The 21,165-nt window shown below is 35.5% G+C and overlaps 2 protein-coding genes across 8 annotated transcripts in view; one reads left to right on the forward strand and one right to left on the reverse strand.

Annotated features, from left to right (window-relative positions):
* LOC113228884 (ankyrin repeat and SAM domain-containing protein 1A-like) overlaps positions 1–11,707 on the reverse strand; it is a 170,886-nt gene extending 159,179 nt beyond the window's left edge. The window contains exon 1 of one of the 3 annotated variants that reach the window (XM_026462308.1): positions 11,468–11,707. In XM_026462308.1, coding sequence (XP_026318093.1) covers positions 11,468–11,571 — 104 coding nt within the window. In that variant the 5' untranslated portion in view covers positions 11,572–11,707. The remainder of the gene's footprint in view (positions 1–11,467) is intronic. The other 2 variants (XM_026462309.1, XM_026462310.1) reach the window with 2 other exon arrangements.
* Positions 11,708–12,405: 698 nt separating this feature from the next.
* Positions 12,406–21,165, forward strand: part of LOC113228886 (transmembrane 7 superfamily member 3-like) — a 33,936-nt gene continuing 25,176 nt past the window's right edge. For all 5 annotated transcript variants that reach the window (XM_026462314.1, XM_026462316.1, XM_026462315.1 and 2 more), the window contains exons 1-6: positions 12,406–12,700; positions 13,855–14,196; positions 15,712–15,983; positions 17,983–18,169; positions 18,925–19,095; positions 20,327–20,479. In XM_026462314.1, coding sequence (XP_026318099.1) covers positions 12,619–12,700; positions 13,855–14,196; positions 15,712–15,983; positions 17,983–18,169; positions 18,925–19,095; positions 20,327–20,479 — 1,207 coding nt within the window. In that variant the 5' untranslated portion in view covers positions 12,406–12,618. The remainder of the gene's footprint in view (positions 12,701–13,854; positions 14,197–15,711; positions 15,984–17,982; positions 18,170–18,924; positions 19,096–20,326; positions 20,480–21,165) is intronic.

A 21,165-nucleotide genomic window follows, 5' to 3' on the forward strand; every position in this document is an offset into this window, starting at 1 on the left:
CTGTCCATAACAGTTGCAGTGCCACTCAAGACCTTTTGAGGACGTGCCTGTAATTTCACCAGCACCCTTATACCCTCCATAACCAAAACGCAGTAATACTCACAGCGGCAGAAAGTGGCAGTACTTCCCTGGACGAACTCTTTCACAAGAAGCTCTATTGATATCGATTTGTTGTTATAAAATAATTTCTCTTCCATTTGTAGTGGAAGCGTGAGGTAAGAATTTATTTTCCTTCGATTGTGTGTGTTATTCTTATTTTACTATTGCTACGAAATACAATAATAAACGGAAAATATTATGAAGAAAATCAATATTACGAAAACAGATTTCACTTTCCCAAACACCAATGAACCTATTAATCAAAATGCCAATAGATACAGCATAATGAAACACGAATAACGCCATAATCATATAAACCAATTACACATGCAAACGGCCGGGTATACTCTATAAACATCAATGTTAGTAAAGTCATGTGCATAACAAATAATGAGAATTTAAACAAAGGGCTTGATAAAATGAATCATGGTTAATAGTTTTCAATGAAAGGAAGTCGATCCCGCAGTACTGTGGTTTGGAAAAAATAATGAGCTAACTAGCTTACTACATCGAGCAGTGAACTTAACATTCGTTATGGAATAAAATAAAGTTGAATGTCCTGTAAATATTCTGTCATAACAATTTTTTTTTTTTTTTTATAATAACGCACACACTCAACATAGCCCCGCACTAGGGAAACCCTGTGTCGCGGGTGCCATGGACACACACATAGACAACCACAAATTACACCCAAACTCACGAGAGAAATAAATGCAGGCCATACAAATATTTCTCCCGGCCCGGGAATCGAACCCGGGGACCTCTGCGTGGCAGTCCGGTATGGTAACCGTTCGGCCACGGAGGCAGTTTAATACGCAATGTATCTATGATTAAAAAAGACACAAGTAAAAGTAGTACCCAACCTGAATCTTCTTTTAAGCTTTTTAAACATATTGTTATCGAAACCTGGTATCTTAAACTTCATTTTCACTTAGTCGTATCACACAACATTATTATTTATCACTATCACTGTTCACTTCAGGCATAGCCGTTAAAAACCGATTTAAGCGGCTGTTAGGTGCCGTTCATGTCACTCGATCTCTGGTCAAATATTGCTTTAAAAATATTTACAAGAAAACGAACTGAGCGGTCCACCGGTTGTAAGTGACTAACAGAATGGATGGATGAATCATAGGACCAGCGAACAGGTCGCTTCACTTAGAACTTTTTATTGCGGTATTTTTTGCGGTGTAACTGTTTTTCGGGGTTTCGGCCGGTGGTCTAATTAGAACGCGTTTATCCAACTGTGTAAGTAATACAGTGTCATTTAGACGCACAGTAACGTTAACTTTTACTGGTTTTGTTGACGACCATGAAATTATTTATACAGTCCAATTTTAGGCTTCATTCAAAACATGAGAATCAAGACGCTAATCAAGACTCATCATCATCGGTTTAGCGCATCTCACAACGTTCAGTCTATTATCAAAAATAAAAGACAAGTAACGTCCCCAAAACAAATTATTTACTAACTAGAGCTGATATTGTTTACATTTATTTACTCCCAAAGGAAATGGAAACCTGTCTTTCGCCCAAGATAAAACTGGTTCCAGACAGGTATGCGAACTTTCCAGTCTCGGCTGTATTGTATACCTCTGCGCAGACTGATTGATGACCTCTATACCTGCCAACCTATAGCAAGATCTCTACAAAGTCGATGAGACTAATGTATTTGTAAGTGCAAATTGTTCAATGAATATCTCATAGCCAGAAAAAAACACGTACTGAAAATATAAACAAGCAAAAAAATTGAAACACAACATTCCCTTGGTGATCGTAATTTAAGGTAAGAATTTGAAAAATATTGATAATAATTATTTCGAACAAATCGAACACTCAGAAAAAAATTTTTCTGAGTGTTTTTTCTGAGTGTTCGATTCGAGTGGTCGATTTTTGTATTAATAATTTTATTATAACAAACTAGTGGAGTAATTTCACAAAAAATAATTGAATATCAATTCAATAAAAATTTAATTAATATTGATAATTTTAAGTATTAGCAAATAATTACGTCTAAGGTTATCCATTTCCGAGCGACGTCGGAGCTGATTGATAAAACCACATTGATGATTTCGCGATCATGCGTAATAAGGTGAACACCCTACATATTACTGAAGATGATTACCAAGTTCCCCAATCAAAAATATTAGGTGGAACTGGAAATGGTTTCGGAATGATTTGAATCGTCGTTTTTCTATTACTATTCGAATTACTAACATTGACGAAAGAAAGTAATTACTTCTAAATAAAATTATGGATAGTGTATGAAACAACAATTTTTATTACATTATATGGACCCTGCCTTCAAATCCAGGTAACCTGACAAATGAGAAAATAATCGTTGGAAACTTCTCAAATACCAGACCGACAAATCTGATTAACAGATTGAACAGAACCTAATAACTGCACACGGCAAAACAGATTACTTAGAAAAAGACAAAATTATTTTTATGAAGACAAATTTATTAAATCCAACAAAACGATCCTCTCCGTATAGACGCTAGAGAATAATTACTTGATAATAGTAAAAAAACGTCTCAACGGTGTATTTTAGTTATAAGACAGAAATATTTAATCCAAGAGCAAATTAATTTACGTCAAGTCACAAAGCCACTCCAGATTCAACAAAATATTTATTTGTTATTAGTAATATCCAATTTTGATTTGAAAAAAAAAAATAAAGAAAAATTGAGAGGCACTTCATTATTTGACTGAAGGTTTATGTTTTCTAATATCAAAAAGCGTAAATTTACAGGGTTATGGACCCAACAGTATATCTCACTAGCGTGAAAGCACACAGTTCAGTGCCAAGCCTTAGGGTCGTATTCCAGAACTCTACTCAATGCTCAAGTCAGGATTTGAGCAGACTTGAGTATGATTTCAAGCACTGGAAATACGACCCTAATGGCAAGGACTTGAGTATGATTTTCAGTGCTCACTGCAATGAGTAGAGTTCTAGAATACGACCCTTAAAGTAGCATAAATAGGACGGAATCTTTTCAAATACTTGAGTACCATTCAGTGCCCTATAAATGCTATATATATATAGATAGCGCGTTTCAGATTACAACTAATGCCATCTAGCAGTGGCGTGATAGAACTAATTGCATGTTAAAGTTGTGCTTGTTACAAGTGTGGTCTGATTTCATGCTGAAACTAAATTTCTTAAATTATGACTACAAATAACACACTAACAAACTAGAGATACTACGAGTCGTATTCTAGAACTCTACTCAATGCTCAAGTCAGGATTTGAGTTCGATAAAGCACTCGAAATCATACTCAAGTGCCTACCATTAGGGTCGTATTTCCAGTACTTGTGTTGCCAGTGCAATCCTGAATTGAGCATTGAAAAGAGTTCTAGAATACGACCCTACGTATTATTTCTTTGGATAAATGACTGTTTATGATTTTTATGATTACAAGCACAAGTAAAAGTAATCGTTACCGCGTGCGCCTTCGGCGACATGTCACGACAACATTGACTGAAAACGCAACAAAATGTTGCTTTAAGAATATACTCTAGAATTTAAAATATTAATCTGAATAGCAAACTACTTTTTTTTGTTTAAGAATATATTTTCTTAAAATACACCCAAGAAATTTTGAATTCATTTAAGATTATTTAAATTTGATGTAAGAGGTAAAAATTTCTTGATGTAAGTAATGTCCAATTAATTGATTAGAAATTAAATAAAATCTTAAAGTGAACGTATTTGTCTAAAAGTCAGAATAAAGTAAAAAGATAAGCAGTTTTTTGTAATGACAATATTTTATTACTTTTAATAAATATTTTTTTAGAATTAGAAAATATTTTGAGAATTGCTCTTTCTTATTAGTAGAAATCCTTTTTTTTCTGTGCACTGGTAACCAAGTTAGCCACCACGAAAATATTACTTGATGATATAAAACCTACAGTAAAAATTCACTACTAACATGAAAATGGTAATTGTAATAGAAGGATCTGCAATGTTATTACTATAAATAAAGTATACTATATCATTAACAACAGAACCCTTATCAAGAGCATTTCATATGACCCCATTACGTGTCAACCGGCTACGTTAATTTGCAAACCTCGGGTATTGAAATCGATTGTTTAAATAAATACTGGGTTTATAACGTCGTATTACACAAACGTTACAGTTACAATGTTTCCGTCCGATTGTTAAATGTTAACAATCGTTTGATTGGTATGCCCCGTCGAAACTGAAACTTTGACACCAGATACATGTACGGAATATTTACAATTGATACAAAATACGTGCCAAACGTTTTATGACTTTGTTTGGAATTGTGATGTCGATGTGAAAAAACAGTGGTTCTGTTTTCGTTAAATAATACAAGAGAGAATATGGAAAATGGGTGAACCATGTGACCATTATTGTACTGTGCATTAAGCACGATCACACTAATCAATACATAAGAATCTATCGTTTTGGAAATAAAGATCTTTCTAGGTAGTAGTGTAGATCATGCTTCTCTTCCAGCACTGTGTTAGTGGTTCAAGTTCAGATAGTGCCACAGATTGGTATGCATGTAAGGAGCCTCTCCACGTGACATCTCATTCATTTCCTGTGGGGCTAGCACGATAGGGCGCGGCTAGCGCGAGAGCGACATAAAGCGCGAGATACTGGTATACTCACATAGAGATCTCGTGCTTTATATCGCTCTCGCGCAAGTCGCGTCTTGTCATGCTAGCCCTACTGTACATCTGAAGCTCTCGCCACGATGGCAAGCATTATAGTGAATGCCAATAGAAGAAACTTAGATAATATTTATTCCCTGCAACTGTACTATTTTCACATTCCTTTTCTTCACTTAAAAAATGTTTTTCTTTCATACACCGCTACAAGTTTGGTTCTGTAGGTTTTTCCATTATACTCTCACATACTCTTGTAAGTCAAATATAATATTCCTGTTTAAAATAAAGACAACAAAGTGTGTTTTAAAAAGCCGATGTTTCACCAACGATGCCGTCCATTTCCGCATCAACTAAGGCTAATGAATATTCATTTGTTGGCACGCATTCGCAATATTTCTGCCGAGTATTTTCAAATTTTTTGTTCGGATTACATAGATGTTTCAACAAGATAAAGGGGATTTTACAAAAAATGGCGTTTCTACAAACGAGCATTGAATTTTTGAGACAGTCTTAGTGTTTTTTCTTTGTCTCTGCAAGAACAGAAAGCTACAATTAGATGCAAAGAGATTTTTTGTCGAATAATGTCTCCCTTTCAAGATACGAGTACAAGGTAAATGATGTACGACTTAAGTGAGTTAAGCGAGGAGCAAAAGTAAAAATTATACTCAAACTCAATTTAGTATACAATTTTTGGCTCCGAACTCTTGATTGTCGGCCATCTAAGTAATTGTAGCGCACTGTATCAATGGGTTAAAGGGTGGATGCTAACAACGAGTGAGCAAGGCCAAAGCAAACGTACTTACAGTTTATTAATTTTTATTATAAAACCCCACCACGTAACTATCAAAGCAAAAAGCAAAACAAATGGTCAAGAAAAGGCGCCAAAAATAATCACATCGAAAAATCACTATAACCTACTGATCAACTTGCTAATATTAGATTCAAGCACAAACTCTTATTTACGATTAAAGACTTATTAACATGAGGATTTTACAAAAATCACACAATTCATTGTTAACTGCCCACGAGTTCCTTTAAAAGGGTCAAAACAATACAGGCTGATAAACACGAAAGATTATCTATCACTGTACTGATAAAAAACTACTTCACGAATCTTCAAAAATCTTGTAAATATTCTCTAAAATTAATGTTTAAAAATGCCAAGTAAATTCTAAATCTTTAAATCATCAGCTACGTTTTATCGCAATATGCACTTGGGCGGTTTTATTGCTGTTTCCATTTGCATATTTTCTTGTAATTTAGCTCCAAATTCTAAGAGTGAACAAAATGTCTGGCATATTCTACCTATACTGCCGTCACTATCATAAACAACGCATTAGCGAAATTGAGTTATTAACATTTGCGGATACAACACCCTACAAGCGGTTTTTTTATATCTTATGTTTCAGTTTTATCGTTAAGCAAAATGAGAGGAAATTACATTTTTCAAGGAAGAAAACTCATGAAAATGACATTTTTCAAAGAAAAAAACTTTCGGTGCCAACATTTCGAAAGTTACCAAAGCGCAAATTTGTTTATGAACAAGATCAAATAAATTGAAATTAGAATTAAGCAAACGCAAGATTTGTAGACCCTAGCAGTCACAAGTCACATTACGATACGCCGTCGGTTTGAATTGTAGCACACAGATACTGTAGCATAAATACAAGGACCTCCATCTCACCTTATGGAAACTGACGATGAGGTCGACGATGTAACATGCACACCTAAATAATGCCTATTCACTCTCGCCTTGAAAAGGTCCAAGTTATAGCGTTCGGGGAATAGGTCCGCAGGCAGGGAATTCCACTCCCTAGCCGCTTGCCAGATAAATGTGGAAGCGAAATGCTTAGTGCTTAACCTGGGAATATCCACAATACAGAAATGGAACCCCAGCCCACGTCCACATCCGTCTTACTATAAAAGTATTATAGTATAGTATTATTATATGTCAGGCTTGGAGCCCGCCCGACACCCGTGGTCAAACGCAAAGTGCATACAAACACGCTAATATGCATCAACATGTAGGTGAACAGGTACGGGCAGACAGACAAAAGTTCAACGTTCTTACATCGATTGGCTTCTGGCTCGCGGCCAAACACTTCACATTATAATGGTTAGTGTTATACTTCCTTAAATAGATAAACGCTGGTGCGTTTTAAAATCATATCCTCTTCCAAATTGTATTATTTCAATTTCTTGGGGTTAATGCCAATAGACAAACTGTATCTCTATAACAGGCTATGTGAGTTAAACTGCACATAGCATTTATTCCTCAATAACATATTTTATTTAGTAGCAGTAGAGCTCCTTGTGAAAGAGTTGGTCCACGGAAGTACTGCCACCTTACTTCTGCCGCCAAGCAGTAATGTGATCATTACTGCGTTACGGTTTTGAAGGGCCAACTGGTGAAATTAGTCTTGGCAGGGACTTGTAAACTATGTCTCAGGGTGATGGCAGTGGCCCTGAGATCTTCGCGATTTAATGTCTGATTATGATGTCTGAGTCGCACTGCACCTGCTGTGGGCAGGCGTGTCGCTTACCACCAGGCGCATGACTTATTCGTCCCGCCACTTAGTATCATAAAAAATACATGTTCTATTGTATATACTAGCATTAAAAGGAGCGTCGCTTCGACTTTCTTCTCGCATATTTTATGAAAGCCTTTTATTGGCTATGAAATACGGATAACGTAAGTTTCATTACAGCCAATTTTCCTGAAAGCTGGTTGTCAGTAAACTCACGTTTGTTTGCAAAAATAGATGACGATAATGAGAATAGAAGAAACCTTCTATCTCTGATATATCTCTAGATTATTTATAGAGCCTAAAACAACCTAGTGCCTACATGTTAGTATCACAATATCATTTCGCTAAAGATAGAGACCACATAGCAACATCAATACGTCGTGGAATTCCAATAGCCACAGACATTATAAAAAAACAAATAACCGGAACAGTGAAGTATAAAAAGTAAGTAATTTCTCTACCTGGAAAGCAAGATAAGACTACTTAAGCCATTGTTAAAAAAAAAATACACTACCCAAACGTATACAACGTGTTGTAACATCTTGTCATTGAAAGGTAAAGAATAATGGAATTGTGATTATTTTCCCATGATTGTTTAATGCACCTATTGCCACCGTTCGGATTTACAAACTATACATCTACCATGAGTTTACAGTTTCAATGATCGCTAATATCCGCCTGAAGTAGTTCGCTGATTTGCTGCTACACCGACGCAATTGTACTTCTAGCAATTTTACAGGGGATAGATTTGAAATGATTTTTTCAATTTATTTTAAATACCTGTGTGAATAAAACGTCATGTATTTATATGTATTATACACTAAGTCCAGAATATAACCAAAAATAGAGACGAAATAAGGATCATCCAACCCTGGCAACTCATCAGGCAAATGGGCCTTTTATCACTTTTGAATATCAACTCTCCTTTGCACTGAAATCACAAATTAGAAAGCTGAAATAGTACAGCGCCAACAAATGACCTGTGTATATGGCTCCGTATATTCCAAAAATATTCTGTATTTATTGTAATAAAGACATCTCTAACTATGGGGGGCAGTTCCATTCGGTGGTGTGGCAAAAACAGCAAAACATCTAATTACAAAACAAGCGGAATCACATTTCCTCGGTAATTTATAATTTTTTAATATATTATAAATTACCGTTTATTAATTTTTTATTATTTAAATATAAATTTTTAATTAAAATATGTAATTTTTCAATTTTCGTCCATTATAGCAAAGCTCAACTTAACAACAAGCTTAAAACTAACGTATTTCCTTAAAATTTTCTTATTTATTTTTGTATGACTGAATGAACTGACTGAGGTAATATTTCATTGAATAAAGAGTTATGGGACATGGTAATTATAAATGTTCTCTCATACCATATTTATCTATAAAGTTGCAAATTTATATCATTTAAATACTTAATAGCAATTTACCCAACCATGCAACAAATGATGAGTGTTTGATTTTTAGTATTTTTAAATGGTTTTCCACACTGTCATACTAAACCACAAAGGCACTATTTTTTATTGCTTTTACCCTAAAAGGTATAGGAACAGCATAAATACACAACTTTGACTAATATGTTTTGATCATGGATGTATTTCTTCATGAGGTCAGCGACATCATGGTGAAAATTGTTCATATTGATGTGTTAAATCACCAATTTCATTTCTCACAGTTCGTTTTAAGCACCTAATGCCTTACAAAAGAACAAAACTAAATTGATTAGATAAATGGAAATTTCAGTATAAAGTATCACACAAGAGAAAAATACAAAAGATTATATTTTATTTTATTTTTTTTATGTAGGCAGCAAACAAGCATATGGCCCGCCTGATGGAAAGCGGTTACCGTCGCCTATGAACACCTGCAACACCAGGGTATTCACGAGCGCGTTAGGACCCTTCTCAAACCCCTTTTGAAGGACTCCATGCTGTATTCCTGCGGGAAAACCCCGACAGGGAGTTCATTCCACAACCTAATTGTACGTGGGAGAAACCTCCTCTGAAACCGTAAAGTACGAGATCGACTCGGTTTCAGAGTGTGAGGATGGACTCTCTGCCGGTGGCGAGCGGTGTGATGATAAAATGTTGCTGTTGGAATGACGTCAAACAGTTTTTCAGAACATTGGCCACTGTACAAGCGATAGAACAGGCATAGGGAAGCAAAGTTTCTCCTCCAAGACAGTGGTTCAATATCGTCTATAAGCACTGGATCGTCAACAATTCTCATGGCACGTCTTTGAACCGGATCAAAGGGCCCAAGCTAGCATCCAGGAGCTCCCGCCCAAAGATGGCAGCAGTATTCCATGAGGAGCCGGTCTTATGACTTATAAAGTAGCCGTCTCTGCTCCGAAGTGAAATACTGCTTAGCTCTGTTGAGCACACCAAGCTTTCTGGACGCCAGATTGACTTAAAATAATAATATTTTGTTCCAAATTTTTTTATGGGGCTATTTATATATAGTTGGTTTCCTATAAAGTCTCAATAACACATACTACTACCCACTAATCACATAAGATGTAAAACAGCCCAGTGGCATTAATATTCTGTGTTTGTCGGTCATTTCAGCACAATTTTTTGCAGATAATAATAATAATGCAATAGTTCACACACTCATAGCTCCGTACTAGGGAAACCGTGTGTCGCGGGTGTCATGGACACACACACACACACACACACACACACACACACACACACACACACACAAACAACCACAAATTACACCCAAATTCAAGAGAAAAATAAACATAGGCCATACAAATATTTCTCCTGTCCCGGAAATCGAACCTGGGACCTCTGCGTGGCAGTCCTGCATGGTAATCATTCGGTCACAGAAGCAATATAAAAGATAACAATGCTTTGACCCATACTTTTTTTACGTGGCTGTTGTTTGTTTCCTATAAAAAGTCTCAATAACTCATACTACTACCCGCTAACTACATAAGATGTAAAAACAGCCCAGTGAAATTAATATGCTGTCTTTTTGGCTCTATACTCAGTCATTTCAGCACAATTTTTTTAAGGATGTTTAGTCAAAATAGTGATTTCAATGGCAACACCACAAAAAATTTGACAGACCAATAATTAATAGCAATGCCAATGCAAAGCTGGAGAGACAGATTATGCAACTGGGCTATCGTGTCCTAGCTTTACAAGAGCAGACTGCAGGAAGTATCATGCTGTGTCAGTCCCTGAGTACAGGCCCTCACAAATATAAACGTAAGAGTAGACACGCAAAAAAGGAAGTATATTAGTAGACTTGACTTATATGTATAATTAAATTCATTCCATACAAACAAACATTTTGACAAATAAATTTCAGTACCATATTGTGCACTAATTTCAACATTTTTTTTCTCTGAGTAATAACTGAGGAAGAGAACCATAACACTCTTTATTCAAATCCACATTAAAGCTGTACAATAGATCTGTTTACGGTACGAGGACTGTCCAGCAGTAATATGATAAAAAAAAAAAGATGTAATATGTCCACAGATGTATAAAATGAAATAAACAATTACAATTCATTTTAAAGCATATTACAATCAATGTAGATCTACAAAAGACAATATATTGTCAACATACAAAGAGTAATATAACAAGTAACCATGAGTACCTAGGCATTCCATTAATTCTAAGAAGTGGGTGTGTTCTCGCATTTAATGTTATTATATAAGGCACTTGCATGTGGGTATTGTCAATAAAATATAGAATATTTGGAAAATTACTACCTATTACCAATAATATTAGATAAGTAATGTACATATGTATATTACAAAAGTAAACTCTGATTTTATTTTTAATTAATATAATGAGGTTTAATTCGAAGATTTCGGCAACGTCGAAGACTTCATAAGACTTCCTTGGCCTTGTACTCAATTAAACAATTTAGTTTTCATGGAAGACGTACAACAATACCATTTATTGAAAGCCTGAAGAATACACAATGATATTCGGTCAGTCTAAATAAAGTCCAGATATGCTGATAAGCGAGTAAACACTCGTAAAAAAGCTAGGTAAGGTAACAAGATACCGAATGTTACGGATATATTTAATACCCTTTAAAATTCGTCGTACAAGGGTAGCATCATGGTTATAAGACTCCAGAAAATGTTATGAAGGTCGTAAGGTCTTTAGGTGGCCAAAAATCACCAAAATATACCAAAAAACATGAATAACACCTACCTCGTAAACGGACCACTCCTTTTCGTAATATGGCCAATTATTTTCTCCACTGTACGCCTATCGCCCTCTCTGGCCGCGTCCAGCAACTCCTGGCCTCTTCCCATGGCCCATTAATGGATGCTTTCACTCACAATAACACCACAAATTCGATCATTTCATTATTTTACAATTCACTTCGCACAACACTACAACTTCATTGATCGAGCCGCCATATTTCACAAATTTTGACATAAGTGAACTCTAGCGGCCAGTGAGAGAATCGATCGCAAGAATGTCTTAAAACGTAACTCGCATCGTTACCAGTTTCACTTTTTACATCAAACGATTTGATTGTGCAGATGAGATCGGCAGCATATCAAGCTACACATTGATGGATCTTCTACCATTGTAGAGGTGATATTCGAACAAAAGCGATGTGCCGTTGACTGTACTTTGGATTGGAAGATTTGCAACAAAATCCTTAATTTGTTTTCACTAAGTTTTTAGTTAATATTCAGAACTTAATTAAGTAATTATTATTGCCTAAAGTAAATACTTTAGGCAATAATGCACGAATTAATCACATTATAAAACTAAACCAAAGATAAAGTTAAAAAAGTAATGACGATGACGGTGAAAAAATATGCATTTTTGTCGTCTTACATCCACGTTACAGTAGACAGGTATTTATTTACTGAACAATATTTATGCGTAGCAAGTTACGTTTTAGTTCGACGTAAAATACACAAATTTTTTGTCGCAGTCTTACTCGCACTTAGTGGCTACTGCTATTTCTGTTACTCACTACTCATTCTTGTTGTGAGTTGCAGTCATACGTTTAATCGTTCTCTAGTACAAAACCATTCATTCATTTAAGCATTCATGCAATGTGTCAAACGCAGAGGAAATGTTTGCAATAAATTATTCTATTTTATTTATCACAAGAAGTTCAGTGAGCCTGGCGTTGTTTTTGTTAATAGAGTGAACTAGTGTTATTTCAAAGTTATCTTGCTTTTTCTCGATAATTTTACAGCGAAAAACAAGTGTACATAAGTATCGATTTTTGAACTGTCAAATGATCAGCTGATTTGAATAGAAAGTTTGTTTGTTTTGTTGGAAATTCGCCAAAAAGAAAATTATTTTCCTTTACTGTTAAGGAACGAGTCACGACTATGGAAATGTTTATTCGATCTCAGTGCAATAAATATGTTTTCGTGTTTGTTTTCTTTGTAATATCAGTTGTAAAATGCGAAAGTAAGTAACCCTTAAGAACAATATTATTATAATATTATAAATAAAGTGTGCCGGTGATTGTTCGTAAGGAAGGCAAAAGAATGTTTTGCATATCTTTATTGTTTTACATATTTAATTAATCTGTTGAACTGGCAACCATTAACCTTCAAACAAATAACGCGGGGCACTTGTAGCAAAATACATTCTTTATTACAAATAATTTTTATAAACACATTTCAGTGTAAGTATATAATATTGGGACTGCAATAAGATGCAATGTCTGTTAAGACAGAAGACATTCTTATGCCGGCTGTCGAGATAACACAAAAGATATTCTGAAATTGTATTGAAGAGAGGGGGGAAAAGGAAGAAAGGGGAACCATACTTTAGATAGGAAAATGATTTTAAACATGTATTGTTCATTGTAAAGTGGTGTAACTTCATATTTCTAAAATACATATTTTTTGCTTAATGGTATTAAGTAGGTACATTTCATTATATCATTCATTATAAAAATTAAGTGACTCCAGTAATTGCACTTAAAACCTATTTATTCATGGAACTAAAACTGTTAAATATTCATTATAAAAGTGAATAAGTGACACAATTTATTTACAAGGAGATAATTCACTTTTAAAATGAACTACACATAACATATGTGAACACAGCTGGAGGAATAGCAAGAGATAGGGTGAAATGGAAATCTCTGGAAGAGGCCTATGTCTTAGGACAAGCTGAAGTTACTGAGTGAACACAACAGATCTGAAAAATATTGAGTGCTGTTGTATGGTTTTATAATGGATAGGTTAGTACGTAAGTATGTTTCTGTTAATCACCAATAAAGGCTACCTAAATTAGGTAACTGTTAAATAGACTATTATATTTCTAAGCTCCAGTTTTTTTCAAATATACATAGTTCAGAGTCTTGACACACTTGTATTTTTCATAGATTGACCAAAATTTTATCATGTACATAAGTTGACAAGTCTCATGTGCATGTAATTTCGCCAGCACACTTACCCTTCAATACCGGAACGCAATAATGCTCACATTACTGCTTGGCAGCAGAAATAGTAAGGTGGCAGTACTTCCCTGGACAAACTCTTTCACAAGGAGGCTCTTCTGATACTGGTTTATTTATATTTGAGTTGTCTAAAATTATCTTTGTTTTTCAGATGCAAATATAACAATACCTCTAAACAAAACAATAACGCAAGACAACAGAGAATTATTTGGTGGTTTTGTAACCATCAAAAGCAATTCGACTCTCCAAGTAAATTTACAAGACGACTTTGATAAGAAAGTAGTTTTCATTATATTCCAAGTACATAGCCACATTTATAATGTAACTTTGTACAATAACACTGGTGGAATAAACACTCTTGGGTCACATATATATGGCACAAATTTAGGACTGTACTGTCCTGTCAAACCAGCATTGGATACATATTATATTAATAATATGAATACGAAAGATTTAAAACTGTATGTAACTGTTCATGGGTACAGGAAAATAGGTATGTAACATCCTTATTTTCTCAGCTCTATTGTGGTTTTTAACTATTTTAATTATCAATAAAAATTATATTTGTACCTACTCCTGGATCAAACTACGAAATTCCCTGGTATTATGAGTGCCTGTTACGAAATTAACTAGTGTGGCTAGGATATCCAGTTATAAGCGGCCACAGAACACCTAACCCGGGTCCATTTTAAGTAAACTTTTATTTTTATTTTCGGCAGTGGTCTTACTGAGAATCGAATTTGGGACCTTTTGAGCAAACACCCTTATGTCTCGGCCACGGAAATATCGCCACGTTTAAAGCGTTATTCGCTGAGGGCGTCAACTTTGAAGCGTCAAAATACACCCACGTTAGTAATTCGCTCTTCGGTGGTGGGAGGAATAGTTCAGTTCATTACAATCACGCGTAATTAATACACGTGAAAATGTGGCTGTCAAAATTTTCTAAATATTATTATTTTAAAAAGTAGTACTATTTTTTCGCAAAATATAAATTTGCGACAAGGTGTACCTCACTATTTAAATAGAGAAAGAATACGATGCCGTGAATTTCATAACGTATATAAAGATATAAGACCGTTATAAATTCTTCTATATTCAAAATTAAGTAAGCGAAAAGCAAATAAAAACAAAGTAATTTGTTTTAAATGCTGACGCGCAGAGCGACCACTTCTGTTGGGGTGCGTGGAGCCTACTATATCTTTCTAATATGTGCGTGAAGCGACTGTTTTGTGCAACAATTGTTCTGGCCGCCCGCGAAAAACGCACGCTCCTCTGACTTACCCCACTAGTAAAGTATTTTTCAGGGTCTAACTAAAACATAAAATGTACGTTACTTCCTTAGCCGTAACGTCTTTATGTAAAAATATGTGTTACCTAACTGCTTTTCCGGACTGATGACAAAATCCAATTGTCTAACGTGCCGTTTATTTCGAATATTGACAAATTTTAGCAATATATGTGAAAAGCATTTTATAGTCCTCATTAATACCTAAAACTTTCTAATAGTCAATTTTTCCGTATAAGAAATAAAATCGGAGTTATGTTATAATCTTTATCGCTCTCCTGTAAAATTGTCCAAATGCACGTTAGCTTTTTGTCTTTCCAGCGTCGATATATTTGTAATTAACGCTCGACGCTGACGCTTGTAGCGTCAAGCGAATTCGCTAGGAGCTTCGCTACTCGTGTCCCTGGGGTTAGTGCTAACTGCTGGTTCCCCAAAGTCAATATAGTATGTGATTATTATGGAGTTTACAAAGATATCAAGTTACAAATAATTAGAGCAAATTAAGATAACTTTACATTTCTCAACATGTGTAATGCAACATGCATGTCAACACAATATATTGTGGCCTCATATCTGAAAACCTTTGGGTTATACGTAGAGAAGATACTAGGCATATATGGTTTCTCAACAGTCTGTAGGTAACATAGATATTAAGTTCTCAAAATATTTACCCGTTGTTTGGACAGTCGCAATAAATAATCTAATCGACTTACATTCTTGTAGATCCAATACCAGGAGGTTGTAACCTAGACCTACCTATATATGTGTCTCCATTCATGATTTTATCTTACGACAAAGCCCTAATAAACATAGGGGCGCCACCTCCTCAAGATGTCAAAATAAATCCGAACTGCAATATGGTGGAAGGGAATACTGGTACCACAATATCATTTTACAAAATGTTCTTACCAGAAAAAGCTCTCGATGAAAATACTTATTTTGATGGGTTAAGAAAAATGTTAACATTGGACCACATCAAAGAAAACGCTGTAGAGGTAAGTTTATTCGCGGGTATACGTCAATGTCAAATTTTCTCTCCTGTGTTCTGTAATAATTATGTCCCCTACGTCCCCCAAGGACTATGAGCTCGTTTTATAGAAAGAGAGTATATTTTATTTTTAATGGCATATTTTTAAATATTTTATTACAATTAGTGGCAGTGGGCGGGGCACATAGCTAGGAAGACCGATGGTCGTTGGGGCGGAAATGTTTTTCAATGGTGACCGCGCACTGGACGACGCTCAGTGGGTTAGCCCCCCACCAGGTGGACCGACGATCTGGTAAAGGTGGCGGGAAGCCGATGGATGCAGGCAGCGCAGGACCGATCGTCGTGGAGATCGTTGGGGGAGGCCTATGCCCAGCAGTGGGCGTCGTTTGGCTAAATGATGATTTTTAAATATTGTGCAATGAATTGGGCGCACATATCCGCGTCTCACACACTTCAAAGCAACCATGATACCATTTTGCCTTAAAAGTGTGACGGGTGACGTGTTGCAAATCGATCGAATGCAGCATATTTGAGAAATAGGACTACCAATGTCACATGATGGCCCCCAAAAGAGAATACTTACAATACACAATAAGTAATTACTGATACTAACTGTAACTGACATATTCATGACGTACCCTCAGCACAACGAGTTACGGTTGCTTACTTACGGTTTTAAACAAAGGCCAAAGAACTTATGGGAAACAGTCAATTTTAACAGAGCGTGGTCAACGCATATCTTCTAGAAGCATCTGTTATAGAAAATAATATCCAAGAACATTATTTCACTATTGCAGGCAATCTTAATATTGAAATCGGACACCTAATAATGCACATCTGAATTACCTCAGTTATGGTTACATTGACACTAATTGTTTAATTGTAACATGCCCAGCAACTGGACTGTGAAGTTCTCTATCTACGTTAGGAACTAGTATGGAATGGTTGTCCACGTAGAATACACATGTAAGCTAGGTTACATCAGGATGACCACGTATAACAGGAACATGTGTGGGCCTATGACGCCTTCTTGAGAGACACCCGTACAGTTTTCAATAATTATGACCTGAATTTTCAGGAATAAAAGTTTATTATTTACAAACATTGCTCTCGATCTTTGACGTAACTGTTCAACCATGCTAAAGCCGTAGTTCACAACTGTTTAATGGTCTAGTATGAGACACAATGTCAAATGCTTGGGTCATATCACAGCAAATTTCTATTGTGAGTAGACTAGTATCAGAGTATCTAGTAGTTACTTGGCACTTGGTGTAACCGGCTGGTGTCCGCAACTCGACGTCAAGGCGCCTATTTTGCGTGTGGAACTGATTAATTAATTAAGTTTGAATCTAGTACTTATTGAAATTTTTGCTGATACAGTATCAGTTGTAGATTTGCCTTTTCACATATTTTATGTCAAAATCCGTAATACATATAAATATACTCCCGGACACACAATTCGAGCCACCTCGCATTTTTGTCGTAAAGGGCTAGAATACAAAAATAGTGTTATCATCGAAGAAAAAGTATTCCCGGTTTTGCAAACCCAAATTCCCGATAAGGACTTATGGAAATGACGTTTAGTATACTATTTTCAAAACTGCATAATAGTTTTTGATCAATCAAACATTGTTTAAGCTTAGGGCACTTAATACTGAAAATGCGTGGTGGCTCGAATTATGTGTCCGGGAGTGTAATACAACTTCGTTAATAACATATATGTATAACGCAACATTTTCGACGCCTCTCTTTGGGGGTTATTAAACCACAAATTTTGGTCTACGATTTTCACAAATTCGATCTAAGATTTTCGACTTGTCGTAAGATACCTGTATCAGATGTTTATCGATTTGTACGGAAAGTAAAAAAACCTGTGTAGGTTTCTAAACTCAGTTTGTTGATGCTTGTTTTCATATGAATGCCGGGATAAGAAGTTTCGTGTGTATTAAAAATGAACTGTATATTTTAAGAATAATTTAGTTTTTAGCATTGCTTTCTTTTCGTAGATCCCCGAACAGCATCTTCCAAAACGACCTATCGCCAGAATCCGCCGCTCTCTAAGCTCGTACCTAGGCACTGGAACTGTCTACGTAGCGGTTGCATATAAGATCTCAAATCCAAAAATGTATTCTGTGTATGTGCCTACTTATACCTATGCATGCTCACCTCTGGAAGGGAATTGCAATATTTTGGGTAAATAATAATTATTACACTTTGCTTAATCAACATTACAACAAGTTGAACCAGTACTTAAGAAACCTTGATTAGTATTATGAATGGTCTTTGTGAAGTATGTAGATGTTTTTCGAGAGATAAAGACATTTCCTATAACGCAATTACTGTAATATACATATGTCGATAGAAAGAAAAATATAAAATTAACTACTGTGCTCTCCACGGAAATATATTAGTACGGTTCTTCTTCATACTTCAGGCTTTGTGGTGGTTTGTATTTTGCGATAAAACTACATCAGCCGTTCCATAGAATGTGGTCATATTTTCGATAGATCATATCTACTACAACTACAACTAACAAAATTTATACATCAACTGTTCCATAGTATCTGGTCGTATTCTCGATTTATAAACCGATATTTTTTTTTTCTTTACGCCTATGCATAGCAGTTGCAGTGTCACTGAGCTTTTAATCGCAAAGATCGGAGGGTCACTGCCACTGCACCCGTCACCCTGCGACTTAGTTGACGAGTCCCATGAAGGCAATAATGCTCGCATTGTAACCGCTTGGCGGCAGAAATAGATAAGGTGGCAGTACTTCCCTGGACGAACTCCTTCACAAGGAGCTCTACTGCTACTGGTTTTGTACCTACTGTTTGGTGTTTTCATTGATGTCTGTTAATACAGTACAACCTTCCGAATACGCACTGGTTCTAAATAGATAGATATATTTTAAGATTTTAGGCATCGATATAATCCGTTACATTTTTCAGACGATATTGTATCAGAAATATTTTGCGCCACGCTGATATTCATCGGCCTATTCACATGCTTTTTCGGCCATCGTTTCTTCAAGACTGAAATGTTTCTAGTCGGAATGTTCACTGGTGTTATAATAACGTACATATTGATCTCAATTATTAGCAGTCACATTAGCGAATCGGGTGAGTGTGATTCATTTAAACCTACGTCATTGGATGTTATTTACCTTATTTTGGCTATATTGGGTGGTTTGATGTTTCAGTCCACATGTAGGTACTGCAGGAATTTAGATTTCCTTAAAGCTATACTGGACAATAGCTACATTTTTTCTTCTAATTAGTTATTGAAAAACATGTCCAAACACGTTGCATTTATAATATATATAGTATATACGTAGCGAAATTCAATTTCGATTTTTGTTTGTGTACTCGACATGTGATTTTTGAGGGAGGCTTATGTTCAGCTGTGGACGTCTTTTGGCTGAAATTCTATAATAATTCATTGTAGTAATTTAACATTTTGGAAATATACTAATATGTGTTGTCAAGTTTAAGGGCAATAATTATAAAATTTGAACAAACGTTTTCGCAGATGTTTCTATTGCTGTATCAAAGCACGTGACTTTTATATTGATTTGTAATAAAATTTATTTTTGACCTCTGATGAATCGGATCACTCAGAAACAAACTTTGTTGGCTGAGAGCCGAGGCTTTAGTATATGGATATTTACTTCGTATTCGTATTAGGGATGCCGCAGACGTCTGCATCCGCAACCCCTTTATCTATATGTTTTTAAATATCTGCTTCCGCATCCGACATCCAAACCAATCGATACTAAGTTTTTGCGGATACGGATGTCTTGCAGGTCACGACAAGATCGTCGGGAGCAGGCTCTATTCAAAGGACATGCCGAGCACTAGTGCTATTATAATTAGCTAACTAAGGATCGAGAATTCGGGAGCGTGTAGTGCAGGCAACGACCTGTTTGTTATCTAAACAAAAATTATTGAGTTTACATTGACAGTTATGAAGTATTTCGTTTATACCTGTGCCTTCTATGTTTCATCTGTTTTAATACATTTATGTAAAATTACTAGGTTTTACGTAAATTAAAGATAATTCAATGATGATCAAATCCACAATTAGCCACATTTATTCTGGAAAAAAAACTTTTTTCGCACATTCGCATTTGCAGATGTCGTCATAAAACACATCTGCGGCATCTTCGATCTCCATATACCAAAGCCAACTTCATTACTAGGTTTCGTCATGAGTGTAGTAATGTAAGAAATAAGTTCCCTACCCGAAGCACCTACCTATACAGGCCTAAGTGGATCTATATTGTTATGAGTTTCAATTTATTAGGTCTGGAAATACTAAAATTATTATTTAGTGATTCTGTTTTTGATTTAGCTTTGCTCGGAGCATCGCTTCTGTCTGGTGTGTTTTTCGGAGCAATATGGTTATTGTTCTGGTGGTTCTACGGCATACCTGTAATGTCTGTGTTTCTTTGTACGTTACATCTTGGATTTATGCTCTCTTCTATAATTTACTTTGGAATGCCACGTGAGTATAGATTGGTTTTTAAGCTTTATAAACTAGTTAATACAAGCTTCAAGCATAGATAAATAGTGTAGTAGGTACTTGTCTTACATTTTCAAATTTGAGTTATAATATTAACGACACCTATTTTAACCGAATCGTTCGATTGGATATCGGTCTCGAAGCGAAGAGCGCTTTCCGAGCTATTCAGAACATTCGAGTTAAACATTCGATTCGGATTCGGTTACGATATCGTTATCCAACAGCGTTTAAGGAGTTATTCGGTGAATAAGATTATAAGAAAAATTAAAATCCTTTTGTATACGTTTTTAAGGGCCTAAAATATAGGAATGCATTGGTCTTGCATTAAAATAAATTAATAAAATTGAACAAAATTCAGACTTTATTTAAAATAATAAGAGATTTCCATATTACATTCTTGCTTTCTAAACAATTGGACGTTCGGTAACTTTCATTCGATAACTGTGTTCTGAATAACATTTGTAGTCATTGCCGGTCAAGAAGTTCGAGTAATAGTACGGGGTGTGACGTCATTTCGGTTCGGTTTCGAATACGACAGTTTGATGTTCGATTCGAGTGTTGTGAATAAAAATGAAAAGAAATCGTACTATATCAAATCGAATCGGTCGACAACTGAATTATCGTAAGGTTCAGAATCAACCCCCTGTTCTGTTTATATTTTGGTTTTC

This window comes from Hyposmocoma kahamanoa, unplaced genomic scaffold (genome assembly GCF_003589595.1).
Source record: "Hyposmocoma kahamanoa isolate Upper Pololo Valley unplaced genomic scaffold, ASM358959v1 262, whole genome shotgun sequence".
Taxonomy (NCBI): domain Eukaryota; kingdom Metazoa; phylum Arthropoda; class Insecta; order Lepidoptera; family Cosmopterigidae; genus Hyposmocoma; species Hyposmocoma kahamanoa.